This window comes from Meriones unguiculatus, chromosome X (genome assembly GCF_030254825.1).
Source record: "Meriones unguiculatus strain TT.TT164.6M chromosome X, Bangor_MerUng_6.1, whole genome shotgun sequence".
In the NCBI taxonomy this organism is placed as follows: Eukaryota; Metazoa; Chordata; class Mammalia; order Rodentia; family Muridae; genus Meriones; species Meriones unguiculatus.
The window spans coordinates 69,033,186-69,048,313 of NC_083369.1; the positions used below are offsets into that span (position 1 = coordinate 69,033,186).

General features: G+C 39.5%; 1 protein-coding gene across 7 annotated transcripts in view; it reads right to left on the reverse strand.

Moving 5' to 3' along the window:
* Nucleotides 1-15,128, reverse strand: part of Amot (angiomotin) — a 67,813-nt gene that overhangs the window by 18,384 nt on the left and 34,301 nt on the right. For all 7 annotated transcript variants that reach the window (XM_021662291.2, XM_021662289.2, XM_060375568.1 and 4 more), the window contains 3 exons: nt 14,027-14,171; nt 13,560-13,652; nt 3,116-3,261 (listed from right to left, as the gene is read on the reverse strand). In XM_021662291.2, the coding sequence (XP_021517966.1) occupies nt 3,116-3,261; nt 13,560-13,652; nt 14,027-14,171 (384 nt within the window). The remainder of the gene's footprint in view (nt 1-3,115; nt 3,262-13,559; nt 13,653-14,026; nt 14,172-15,128) is intronic.

The following is a 15,128-nucleotide window of genomic DNA, read 5'->3' on the forward strand; positions in this document are numbered from 1 at the left end:
CTTTCAAATAAATCGATAGCTCATCAGTAGAATGCCCTGTGAAATGCCTGAGCACATATGTACTTTATCCTATTAAGCCTCTAAGTACACTCTTAGACTTTCAGTCAAACTTATAACACATTCTATCATATAAGATTAAACTTCATCAACAAAAACCCATTGGTGCAAAATTATTGGAGAGTTTTAAACATATAACCGTTTATGCGTAAGACATCTTCCTCTAGTACTGGGAAAGAGGAAACTATATGTCACTTGGTACATAGAACAAAACAAAACAAAACAATCAAATAAATTTAACAGTAAGGGACAAAGGAAGATTGGCAAACATTAACCCTTAAGGAGAATGCTAGTGGAAGTGGAATAAAATAAGGTGTAGGTGCATTTGTAGATGTGGAAACAGGACTTTGAGAACTACTTTGAATATCTTGACAAGAGTGAAAATGCCTAAATCTTCCAGCAGCCTCTGTGGCTCTAAATAGGCTAATACTTTAGCCTCCTCCTTCTTCAATCTGTATAATGTTCATTCTAGCCCCAAATATGGTTTACTGGCTCTTTCAGGTGGTCCTCTCACCTGCTGCTTTATACTTGTACAGTGTGTTCACTATGCAGATCACCCACAGCATCTTCCTGCTCTGATTTTGCCAAGTCTGTTTTTCCCAACATCCCTGAAACAATTGACCAGGCCACTGCTTCAACTCTGTATTCTCCTAATGTAGCACCCGGCCAGAAGCCCAGACTGCCTGAGTTTTGTGAGAAGATATGCCAGGCATCCATGGAAACTCCCCAGCGAAATTAAATTCAAAAGGATGTGAAAACTCCATGCAGAGACCTACATTAGGCTCAATGGATTAGAAAAATTAAATGAATGTAAAGGAACACACCCCCATGAGGACTTTCAAAAGATGAAGGTATAAAAGAACTTAAGGGTTCTTGAAATAAATACAGTTGTAATATTTCCCTGCCATCTTGTTGCAATAAAAACTAAATATCCTGAGTGACCTTGAACTTAAAAAAACTGAGAAAATATTCCCCTCACAAAAGCCCTGTTTTGAAAAAGGGCTCGTAAATCTGATTTGCTAAATACATATGAGAACTTTTCCCTGAAAAAACTCCAAATTTCTGAGCAATGAGGAAAGTTCATAAAGCCAAACATGAGCCAAATAATTTGTGATTATACAGGACAGAGGCAGGTCTTTCAGTGTATCTCCCTGTTTTCCAACATGGCATTTCTTGAGCCAATTCCAACCAAGCATTAGAAAACGTTATTTGATCATGATTTAATCTCTACCTCCCTCTCACTTGGTTTTTTTGAGACAGGGTCTCACAGTATAACTCTATCTGTCCTGGAACAACTATGTAGATCAAGCTGGCCTCAGACTCACAGAGATTTACCTGCATCTGACTCCCAACTGCTGGGATGAAAGTCATGTGCCTCCACATTCAGCACAGAAACCACTCTTAAGTTAGAAAGTCAGTGATTTCATGAAGGAAGCACACTAAGGACCCCATATCTAACTGTTACAGAGTTGGTAAATCATATTCCATGATGAGCAAATTTAATCCTAAATAACCAAGGCCTCATTGGTAATCCGTCACATCAGCTTCCAGGCTTCAGCATTTTCCATGAAGTAACAGTATGTTTCTAAGATAGAGGACTGAAGAAAACCACATTAGGTTGATTTTCTACAACTTGATGGTAAACATGGGCAAGTCAGGTTAAAAGGACAGCATGAATTTCATGGTATTATCTCCTAGGAAAATGTCAACCCACAGCCTAACTACAACCACTCTTTAATGCTCAAAAGAATAGCAGAGGAAGTCAGTAAGTCTGGAGATCTCTAGAAACCAGGAACATTCTTAGTGAGGGCCATGAAACAGGAAATTAAAGGATGCAGGGTAGACATGATACATACAATAGCCACAATGCCATTTAGTCACTCAAACTACAATATTATTTGTTTTGGGTTTATAAGGCTTTCAACTTTAAAGATAATGGAGGGTATTACTATCATTTTCAAAAAGAGTTTCACTATATAACTTAAGATGGTTTTGAATTTGTTATGTAGCAAAAATGCCTTCCTAATATAAATCCATGAAAGTTATTATTTCTCTTAAAACAATTCAAATTTCAAAACAGTATTTAACAATATTTGACTTTTCAGTCAATTAACACTTAGTCATCACACCCTTTTTAGAATATGCTCATTCCCAAAAGTTCAAAACATTTAGGAGTTAATGTTATTCTAGGACAGTCACAACCAACATCCAAGATTAATTAATGACAGTAAAGCAGCAAAATTCCTTCTTTTTCACAGAGACATGATTTAGTGTTGCAATAGAGCAACTTTTACATGGAAGCTAATCAGATACATATTTAAATCATATTCCTGATAGTTCAGAGGCCTTTGTATTTGACAAGAGATGGTTCCATCCACTCACACAAAGAGCTGAGAAATTCAACCACATCACATAGTAACATTCTTTAAAACTAGTTTCAAAGCCACAACAAAGATCTTTATCAACGCATTCTCTTGACATAAACTGTAAAGTCTCCCTTGGTCTTGTTTTGCATCAGACCTCTGGAGACTGCTGCCATCTCAAAACCATATTGTCAAGTTCAATAGCAAAAGATGTGGCTGTCAAGATGCATTTCTGACCAAAAACAAGGGATAGGCTTGTGTTCCCACCTAGTATGGGGAGAATAGAACTGTTCCAATTTCAAGATCATTAGAGTACTTTAAAGGATCTGGAATCATTTTATAGTTCTTTAAAAATAAATGTTTAAAGCTTGGTAAGAAGAGGCTTAAGGCAGGGCTAAGGTACTAGGGAAAACAGGATATGAAAATAGTTTATTAAATGAATGGGAGAATAGAAATTGCTTCCTTTGACTGTAATGATTTCATATTCTGGAGCAAAAGAAAGTAACTCGGATCAAAAGAAAATGAAATCAAATTCAACACATTCATATGAGCACAGTTATAACAAGAAGCAAAAGATAGCCGCTGACTCTGTTAGAAGATTGTGTAAGCTGCATATTGAAAAGGATATGAGAAGCCCAGTGCCATGAGTTCTGCAGCTCTCCTCTCAGGCTTCTATGCTACCTGGGGGCACCTACCTCTTCTTCCAGCTTCACCACCTTTGCCTGGGCATTGCTCAATGCCTGGTCTCGGATTTCAATGTGTCGCCTTTGGTCTTCATTGGTAGAATGGGCAGTAGCCAGCTGTGCTTCTAGCTTCTCCTTCTCCCGCTGGTTTTCTTTATCTGTGTGGACATGGAATATCAATACTGTCATCCTGAAGCTGAGTCGAAGCCTTAAGTGAGTGACACTGATATATATTACTTGACATTTTACACAAATCTAACACATGGATAAAAGAACAAAAAAATTTACAACATCTAGATTTTACCACTAGATCAACCACTAACTTGTTGGGTAAATGTGAATCAGTGGATAAGTAGATATAAGATGTCATGAAAAGAATTAAGCACTTCACAAAGAGGAACACACATGTGTGCACACATACACATACAACACAAAATATGTTCATCTCCTCCATTTTGTTTTCACAGACTAAGCTGAACAAAATTTCCCTCCCAGTTTCTTTATGACCATGTAGCAAATAGTCTAAAAATGATAGTACATAAAACAGATATAACCTCCAACCCTACTCCTAATATAAGAACATTTTCTGAGATCAGGACCATTAGACCACATGTTCTTTCTAGGGAAAGGCTGACCCAATACCATGTCCAGCCTAACTCACTTTATCTGAATATCTACTGCTCTTAGAAATATTTTTATACATACTTTTTTTTATAAAGGGAATTATGTAAAGTGTGAAGTAATCTTGTGTTCTTTCCTACCCTTTCTCCTACAGGACAGATATGGTGTGGAGGGAGTGTGGGAAAGAACAGGGCAGAGTTTGAGAAAAAATTCCAAATCAGAAAAATGTAGGCATCTATATTAACTAAGTAAATGTTCAGAACGTTTTACAACAATAAAATAAGTTTTGTGCTAACAATAAGTTTTTCATATATGTGCAAACATACATATATATACACATGTATGTACATATATGTATAATATATAGGCACAGATATGTGCACAGATGTCTATGAATTTGTATAGATGTAATCTATGTCTTTAAAATGGAAGAGCCGCTAAAGAAGTTGGTCTAATTATTGGTCTCATTCAGAAGCAGAGTAACATACATAAAGATGAAACCACTAAAGAGTCTCCACCAAGCAGGATAAATAAAAATATTAAAAATGAACAAGAGAAAGACCCACTGAAACAGACAAAAAAGAATCTAAAGAATATTTGACCAGGCCTGACCCCCACCCCACCCCAAAAGCCACTAGTCCTGGGTACTAGGCCATAGCACTGATTCCAAGAAGATAATGGAGTACCCTAACCAATGAATAGCCTGCAGAAAGCAAGTAATATTTAACCATCAGAACTAGCAATGGCTAATCAGTGAATACCTGGATTTTACCTAAATGTTCTAATAGGATTAGTAAAATAATTAAGGTTTAGCTTGTTCTTCCAGACACGGACACCCAATATTTGCTAAATATCAATCAATTATAGAACTGTCAACCTGGAATTCCCTGAATTTTGATATAACCCTAAACAAAAACCCTTCTCTCCCTGAGCTGGGGTGCTCTACACTCTTCACCACTGCATTGGTGACAGTGTGGGCCTTAGCTTAAGCTTGTAATGAAAAGACCCTACTGTGTTTGCATTGGAATGGACTCCTTGGTGCTCTTTGGGGTCCAGGAGGCTTGGGCTTAATATCTTGGGGGCTCATCCAGGATCCCAAAGGCCCTCTCCCCAGGACCCCTGAATCAAAGGGTTGAGGATCGGCTGGTAAGTGTCTTATCTACATCAGCTTGTCTATGTCTGTCTCGGTGTTCCTCTAATTTTTGTTTGGGCCTCGAGTCATCTGTAATCTGTGTGGTCGGGAATGGGTAGAGCAGGTGCACTGGATACACTGGACTGGGGGTGGGGCTCATAGATGTCTCAGACTCCTTCAGGGGACAGAAGCACCCCTTAATGTCTGTGAAGGGTGATAGAGCATCCAGTTTTCTGTGATCTCTGGATCTCTGGACAAGGAAAAGGTAGATAGCTCCCACAGTGTGTCTGCTGCTGTCCTATTTTGGGTTTTTCTGCCACAGGAATGGTGGAATCTATTGTCTGGCTTGTGTGTTTTTCTGCCACACAAACAGCAGGATCTGGCTCTGTATTTGTCTTTCTGGTTGACCATCTTGTCTGTTGGTGCCTGTTTTTTGTGACTGGGAATGACTGATAATATGGGACAGACTTTTTCTAACTCCCTAGACTTAATTCTGGCCCATTTCAGGGAGGCTCGAACCATGCTCCACAGGCTCCAGTGATGTTATTGGCAAGGAGGTGCCAGAGGATGGCTACAGTATGGGGAGACCCAGGTTTGGTGCCTCTGCCACAGCTCTGGTCTCTGGTCTGGCAGAGCTTGGCTGCTGCTCTGGCCTCTGGTCTCACAGTGCTAAATGCAAGTTCTGTCCTTTAAGTTTTTTGTTGTTCAGTCTTAATAATGCAATGTGGTAGGATCAGCAATATTTGCCAGCCCCTCTATGAACTATATTATTGAAAGTTTTGCTTTTAGTTCAGAAAGATATTTAAAGTTATGCTAATGATTGCCATTGGTTACAAGATTGAGCTTCGCCTAGTCTTTTGTTTATGTTTAAGTCTAAGGTGCGTAACTACAAAGTTTGCCTATGTATATCTACTTGAAATAGGTAAGGCCCTAAAACACTTACCTAAGGAATATGCTAGAATTATAACATGTTGTTTTACAGGATGCAGTTAAGAGCAGATAACTAAAGACAAACAAAGATTAACTCAGATATGCTGGCCCTCAAGCTTGTCAGAGATCTGGGGAATATGTCATTTTAACATGTGTACATAGATGCATTTAGCTTATAATTTATCCTTCTCAGGTCTCTGATCACACTGATGTCTAAACTAAGCTAAGGGTATCTTTACAGCTAAAGAACAGACAGTTAGATCCACTGTTAGTTTATTAGTTGATTCATTGGCTAGTTAAAACTACTAGGTACTAGATCTCTTATTTAGAGAGGCAAACAGGTTTTCCTTGTTCACAGGCTTCATGTTAACTGCCTATGTTTTGTGGTAACTGGCTAAAAAGATGTAAATTTTATGTAAGGTCAGAGGATATAAAAGTTTAAATTATGAAGAGCTAAAAAAATTGAGGGTCAATGAAGGTAATTTAAGGTTGGTAAATGCAAGTTATGAAGTGTTTATAGGTCTAAGATGTTTTAACATATGAACGTAAATTGTAATAATACAAAACATAATTTAAGGCATATTAAAAATGAAAAATATTCCAGATTTCTCGCCCCCTCTATGCTATTGTTGTGCTTATGTTGTTATACGATTTCAGAAGTTTAGAGTTATGACAGTGGTCAATAAATTTCTGATAAGCTGATGGAGCACTGATTGCTTATTATTCAGTCACTAAATAATAAGCAATTTTATTTTCTTTTTGGTTATCGTCTGGATATCGACTTATGCTTCTAATTATGCTAAACCATCTCTGTCTAATGTGTATATCTTTGACCCAAAGCCATAGCTTTTATTAGGTCTTGACTACGGCATGAGTCTACTCCTGCTGCCTTGCTTTTCCTGCTTTATTCCAGCTGTTACCTGTTTTTTCTAAATGAGTATACCCACCTGATTTTGAAATGGAATTATTCCTTCAGTCTTGGGATTCCTCACTTTCCCTAATTATTAGACAAATTTTAACTTCTGTCTCTAGTCTAAACTTGTTTCACCAAATTTTCACCTGGTTGACAGACTCCATTCACGGACAACTATGGATTGCAAGCTGAGATCAGGACTTACTAAACGCTTAAGTAAACCAGTCTTGCCAATGCGATTACAGTCTTGTTTACCTCCCAGCCCACTTGGGATGACTGTCAACAGTTATTGTAGGTGTTGTTCACCACAGAGGAAAGGAAACACATTCAGAGAGAAGCCAAGAAATTGGTTCCTGAAACTACTAGAGTCCCTACCACTGATCAGGCAAATATGGATACTGGTTTCACCCTTGACTGGACTCACCTGGGATTATAACACTGCTGAAGGAAAGGAGAGGCTCCTGGTCTACCACCAGGCTCTGTTGGCCGGTCTCAAGTTTGCTGCTTGCAGACCGACCAATCTGACCAACGTATATGATATCAGTCAGGGACTGGATGAGAGCCAGCAATAGCTATGGCTTTCATCAACCAGTCTGCCTCAGATATTAAAAAGCCTCCAAAAGGTGAAACAGGTGTGAGAAAAAGAGTTTGAGAGATTTAGTAACTGCGACAGAGAAAGTATATAATAGCAGGGAGAATGCAGAGGAAAAACAGATAAAGGCGGAGAAGAGGCAGAACAGGGACTTGGCAAAGATCCTGTTGGTGGCCACCATGGACCCAGAGTACCAATAGAGGCACCTGAATCAGATGGCATCAGGAAGGGAAGTAAACAAGCAGCCTTTCCCTAGCCCTGAAAAGTCAAGACTATGTCACCTTTAAATGGCATGACCCCAGATAAATGTCCCAACAGGCCTTTATCTGACATGGACCAGACTTCCTCAAGGATTCAAGAATTAGCCAACCATCTTCGATGAGGTGATACATGAGGATCTGGGATAGTACTCTGCCCAGCACCATCACCTTACTCTTTTGCAGTATGTAGATGATTTGCTTGTGGCAGCAGACAGTCAGGAAGCATGCCTGGTCAGCACAGAACATATGTTGGAGATACTAGGACACTTGGGATGCTGAGCCTCTGTCAAGAAGGCTCAATTGTCCAAATAACATATTCAGTACCTGGGCTATATACTTAAAGGAGGAAATGAACAGCAAACCAAGTAGCCAAACAAGTTGCCTTACCCAGCATCGTGGTCCACCCAGGTGACCGAAGCCTCCCAGAAAAACCCAAGTATACTAAGGAATATATAAATTGGATAAATGGACTGCCAATGACCGTATGCCTTGGGGGACCATGGAGGTCAACCTAAGGAAACCTAATCCTCCCAGAAAACCTGGGAAAACAGATGCTGGCGAAGATATATCTGTCTTCTCACATGGACATCAGGAGGTTGCAGAACTTGATCTGACATGCAGATATAAAGACCAAGGAGGTCAACTCAAAAATTAAACATATTGTCAATAACGGTAAGGCTTGTCAGCTCACCAATGCGGTAACAAATGCCAAAAACTCAGGAACTAGGATTCGAGAAAGGAAACTTGGAGCATATTGGGCAATGGATTTCACTGAGGTAAAGCCTGGTAAGTATGGGTATCACTGTTTATTGGTATTTGTAGATACTTTTTCAAGATGGACTGAAGCCCTTCCTACAAAACATGAGACCGCCTAAATTGTGGCAGACTGCTGGAAGTCATCCTTCCCAGGTATGGTTTTCCACAGATGATAGGGTCAGAGAGTGGACCATTATTTTATGTCCAAGATGAGTCAGAATTTGGCCACAGTTCTGGGGATTGATTAAAAATTGCATTGTTCTTATAAACACCAGAGTTAAGAACAGGTAAAATAAAATAAATAGAACTCCAAAAGAGACCTTAACTAAATTGACCTTAGAGACAGGCAGTGACTGGGTGACTCTCCTTCCCTTTGCACTTTATCAGGTACACAATTCCCCTTATCAGATGGGACTCACTCCATTTGAGATCATGTTTGGCAACCCTCCACCCATTATTTCAAACCTTCAGGCCAAGGTAATCACTGAATTTGAGGAAAGAGATCCACTGGACTATCTTCGGGGAGTCCACAAACATGTTGGCCTAAACTGTGTACTCTCTATAAGACAGGTCCTCCTCCAAAACCTCACTGGTACTGGGCTAGTGATTGGGTCTTTGTCAAGAGGCACAGGCAGGGGTTCCTGGAGCCTTGGTGGAAGGGTCCCTACATTGTGTTACTAAAAACCCCCACATCCTTGAATGTGGACAGAGTGACATCTTGGGTAGATTATACTCATGCCTGGCCTACTGACCTGTTGACTGTGAAAGAAGACTGTGTGGCCCTGACTCCAGGATGGAAGGAAGGCCAAGAGAGACCCTGACAATCCACTTAAGTTAAAGCTCAAACAATCCTGAACCTACTGACTGTATGCACTTTGATCCCCCTGGCAGTCTCCCCTGCCTTACTATCAAGTCCCCAGCCTTTGGGCCTTGCATTTTAAATTCCTTGGTAGCTATTATAAGAAACGCTTGGGAGCAATACAGTTAATGGTACTCAGATCCCATTATGGAAGGGTAAATCTGGAGGACACTGAGGCATCATATCTGGAAGATCCATGACTGGGCCTTCACATGACAATGAGAAGGAGGGAATGAGAACCAGGCCTGACCCTCACCCCACCCCAAAAGCCACCAGTCTTAGGCATTAGGCCATAGGTCACCAATTCCAAGAAGACAATGGCATCCCCTACCCAAGGAATAGCCTGGAGAAACCCAGTAATATTTAACTATCACCCCTAGCAATGGCTAGTCAGTGAATACCTGTTATTTATCCAAGTGTTCTTTACAATACGATGAGTAAAAAATATATGGTTTGGCTTGGCCTTCTGGGCATACAATTGCCTCCGGACAGCCGATATTTGCTAAATATCAATTAATCATATAACTCCCAAGCTGGAATTCCCTGAACTTTGATGTAACTCTAAACAAAAACCCCTCTCTCCCTGGGCTGGGGTTCTACACTCTTCACCACTGCATTGATGACAGTGTAGGCCCAAGCTCAAGCCTGTACTAAAAAGACCCTACTGTGTTTGCATTGAAATTGACTCCTTGGTGGTCTTTGGGGCCCATGAGACTTGGGTATAACATATTCAATCTCTTATTTTTGTGCAGATAAAAGGAAACAACCAAAATATTTAGCAAAATGTATGTACCAAAAGATGATGCAGCAAAATTTAATTGTGTTTATCTCAGCCATGAAACTGTAGTTCAATAAATATCACAGCTCTGAGCCTTAAACATATGATGCTCCCTTTAAACCGAACTCTGATTCTAGCTTCTGCCCTGCCTTGAAAAGCAGTTGTGTAAATGACTATGTCTTTTTTTTCTTCTTCTTCTAAAATAGAATAGTACAACCTTAGGTTTCTGATCCATCAAATAAGGAGCTTAAATATTGTGACTCCATCCTACCAGAGATTTCAAAAGCTGAGTTACAAAAGAATTGAAGAGAGATTTATAGAGAGCTCTCACAGGAGTAAAGTTCACAGGGCTAGCTTCTGTCCTCAAAGTAGGAGATAAGTGGACAGGGGATGACAATTTACCAAATTAGAATTTCATGAGCAGAGACCATGGAAACCTCATGCTGGTTAGGAAACCCTGAACTATATAATTGATTAATTGCTAGTGGCTCAGTATGCACAAATGTGAGAGCTAATTCCTGGGAGAGGCATTCATACTGGAACATCCACATTTTTGGATGTTTAGCTACCAGGTGTTCATCCAGGCTCTCCCAGGAGATAAGAAAAAAGAATCTCCCTGTGTTATCAGCTGCAGGAGGGGAAAGGAACCATTGTGAAATATACCAGAGCATTTTGTTCTTGTCAACAAGTCATGCCCTGAGAAGAAACTGTTTAACCAGAACCTAACTTGTTGAAATATTTTGGATACTAACCAGTCTGGAGAAAGAATAATGTTCATTTTAACACATTTCAGGCTTGAGAAAAATATATACCTGATTCCAGGCCCCTCTGACCACAGTACAATATACAAGAATGGTGACTGAGCCACATTTGTAAGGTTCACAGTCCAAAAGCACAGACTCACTAAAGCTAAAACCTAATCTTAGGGCTAGATAAAATTTCACTTGCCCCACAGTTTATGCCATAACAAGGAAGAGTATTACCCTCAGAACAACAACACAAGACAAGTATTATTCAAATACCTGTCTACTGTAGTTCTTAGCCACTACATAATTCCTGCTATTCAACAACAACAACAATAATCAAAATAGCAGGAGTATTTTTAAATAAAAGACAAAATACAGAGTTTTGTAAAAGACACAGCCTACATCAGAATCAGACCCAGGTGAATCAAGGAGGTTAGAATGAAAAGATAATAAATTTGAAACACCAGTGATTAATATGTGTAAGTCTTTAATAAGAAAAAAGTCGGCAGCGTGCAAGGACAGAAGACTTCTGTAAGTAGCATGAAGGTCATTCTAAAACAGGATAAAAACACTCCATACTTGAAAACATGGGTAACATTATACCGCCCTGTTTAATCCATATTTATTAAGACTCGTATGCGACAATGTAATGTATTGAAATGAAAGAAACATGAAAAATCAAAGGATACAATAATCATCACCATAATTAATGATGAGAAAGAATCATGGAGCTTCAAAATGTGTTTTTTAATTAAGATGTGACTGACTCCTCTATATTAGTTTTTAAAATGCAAAGGCTAAGTCTCACCTGACTTATAAGAGTAGCAATTTTGTTTTTTAATTTAATACTAAAGTACCACTACAAGGGACCACGAGGTATACAATTATGTCTCATGTTTTTCCAGGTACCTGTCCTGTTACATAGGACAAGCATTATATCAGAAACTCAAATCAGTTTTTAAATTTGGAAGTGGAGGGACTTTTCCTTTGAGGACCTTAAATTTTATCTTCATGATGCCAGATTGGTCTCTTTTCACACTATGACAATATATACACCTATCTGAATAGATGTACTTTGGGAAAAAAAAAAAAAAAAAACAGAACCTTTGCTGAGCACTCACTACATGCCTGGCATTGTGTTAGCTTAATCCTCAGAACAAGGATATGAGGTATTATTCTTCACCTCTCTAGTTTGCATATAAGGAAACAGGACTTGGGGAGCGAGCATGACTAACTTGCAAGAGCTTCCACAACTGGAAAATGAGGGGTGGATCCCAGCCCCAAGCTAAGTCCTTTCTATAATACCCAACTGCCTTCTGGGTTGAAATGCTTCTGTCTCTCTGGAGCTACTGGATTACACTCCCAGGTAAGCCTTTTCAAAAGAGTTTGCTTTCTTCCTGCTACAATTCCCACATTGCAGGGCCCTTAAGATGCCCAAAGGCAAAAGCCATAAAGGAGTCAAAAGGCATGCTCTCTTCCCCACCTACTTTTAGCACCAATGACAGTAGTTCATCCTGCTGTTCATGTAGTTTGGTTTAGTAAATAACAACATTTCCTAAACCCACAGCAGAGCTCTAAGAGCACCTGAAATACCATTTTTTTTTCACATAGGGGAGTACAAAGTAGCAGATCCAGGACAAGAACCTGTATGTTTTGTTTTATTCTGGGAGGCTGCCACCGTCTTCCTGCCACTGAACTAGCTTCAGGGTAACCGTGACACCACAATAGCAACTCCACAATTTACCCTAGGTTCTGATGACACCAGAAAAACAACATTCCTTGCCCTTAGACTACTGACAAAAGATAGGGAGGCTCAGGGCAAGGGCAAAGAAAAACTGTTCTGAAGCCAGAGCACAACAGAGCAACCTATGCAGGGAACAGAATACTGTAAAAGAAGATCAAACAGACTTGTAAAAGCTAACTGGAAATGACACAGGATGACATAAAAGGGTCATTGAGAAGTCCAGCAGAAAAAGAAGAGACTGACAAGTCCCTCAACAAGCAAGACTTCAGTGGGATCTATACTAAGGGAGGCTAGGATAGGGGGGAAGCCAAGTTTAGGCATCTACAGAAACAAGGACAATTCATCTGTTCTCTACCTAATTCATTCTCCCAGTGGACTCAATCTACTATGAAGGGGTTCGTTTGTTTGTTTGTTTTTCTGCTTTTATTATAGCAATTGGAAAGAAATAGTCTTTGTCTAGCAGGGTGGAGTCCATTAGGGGCCAATAAAGAAGAGGGTTAATTCATTGTTACTGTCGTAGGAATATTTCCAGACAAAGAAAACACTATTATGAGGAAAGCACATTTCTGCCCAGCCCCATACCCTCCAACTCTGCACTCAGAACCATGACTTCAGGTGTTTGCCAAGGTTCTTCTTCTCTGGCTATCTTCAAAATCTGCCAGTATGTAATGATATGATATAGCAATAAGTGTTTAATAGGAGAACCCAGGGTAAAGGCTGGAGATTCCAAACATTAACTATTGACCTGCATGTTCATCCCATCTACCAGAGCCAGGATGTGGAATCACCTACAATAATCCCTTCACCATTATAAGGACAATTATTGCAAAGGTCTTTCCTTCAGCTAGCCATGGCAAATGGCATGGATTCCAATGGGTCTTTCTGACTTAGTACAGATACCAGTTAGTCCTTTGATTTGACTAGAGAGGTTGTGGCAAAAGTCTTCTTGGTCTTTCATGCAGTAACATGGAAAAGATATTCATCTTTCCTAGTTGTTCTAGAAGGCTAAAGAGAAGAGCCAGGCAACATTTTCATAAACTTTCCTTTCATTCATACCTACAATGTTTTCAGACACATTCTTACCATCCACACATTCATATCTTCCTGTAGAGTTTCCAGACTTACTTTTGGCAAAGAGTTGAGAGATGGTTTTCCTGGTGTCCTCTGACCCCTCATACTCCTTTTCTGCCAGCTGCTTGTTGGCAGTCTCTAGACGGTCTGTGGGATGTGAAGACAACAGTGCCTTACATACAAGCTTCTAAGCATATGCTGTTTGCCTTCTAAATACTTTGGCAAAAGTCAGCATCTTTTTTTGAAAAACACGGATGGGTAAAACAGACCCTAATTTTCAAATGGGAATCTCAATACAAGACCTACTAAATCAAGAGCCAGATGTAGGTACACATGCTTTTATCCCCACTACTTTGGAAGGTAAAGCAGGGGAATTCTGGACTACAAGGCTAGCATGGACTATATTGTAAGTCCTCGACCAGCCTGAACTCTTTCTTTGTCTGAAAGAGACCTTGTCAAAAAAACAAACAAGTAAACAATCAAACAAAAGAACTACAAAATTCAGTCCATTAGTAGCTCACCTCTCAGGTCTCTGTTGAAGTCATGCATCCTTCGAATCTCGCCCTCCAGCTTGTTTCTCATGGCTTTTTCCAGAGCCTCTCTTTTGGTAGAGGACTTCACCAAGTTCTCATAGGCTTCTGAGACCCTTTGAATTTCTGTCTCAACCTTAACAGAAAGAAAGATGGTGTTTATGCTAGGAGATGGATGGAAAGACGGTTTAGAAGCATATATGCAACACTTCAGTGGCATCTTCTTTCAGAGATTACAGGTAGCCAGCAGGCAAGTGTAGTACTCATAAGAATTTAGTTTTCAAGAAGTACTCTCCAAGATCAACTGTAAGCTCAATAAATGCTTAATAAACTGCTTCATGGGAGGGCCTTAGGACAAGTGTGTGTGTGTGTGTGTGTGTGTGTATGTGTGTCTGTCTGTGTGTGTATGAGTATATGACAGCATGTATCTCTTATAGGGTGAAATAGGGATTTGGCAGTGTAATTTCTGCCAAAATGGAAGGCAATAAGATAAAACAGATTTCACACATGATTTTAATTTCTGAATTATTTTCTGATTTTTAAAATGTTAATAATACTGTATATTGCATAACAATAACTTTATTTTGAAGGACTCAAAAAACTTCTCTATGGTTCTATTATTTTGTCCTGACATCCACCTAGGAAATGTAACTTGCCCCATTTTAAGACAGTTAAATTACCTTTTGCAACAACAAGTCAATAGCAAAAATAAGCCCTAAAATATAAGTCCCTTGCAGTATAATTCAATTCAGTTTCAAAACCATTTAATGACAAATCAAATAGTAAGATGTGAGTCCAGACTAACAGAACAGATATGTAAACAAGACCCAACAATCTTTTGTTTACAAGAAATATATCTAAGTTACAAAGATAGACATTACCTGAGAATAAAGGGCTGGAAGATGGTTTTCCAAGCAAATGGACCCAAGAAGCAAGCAAGAGTAGCCATTCTAATATCTAATAAAATAGATTTTCAACCAAAATTAATCAAAAGAGATAGAGAAGGACACTTCATACTCATCAAAGGAAAAATCCACCAGGAAGATATCACAGTCCTGAACATCTATGCCCCAAATTCAAGGGCACCCACATT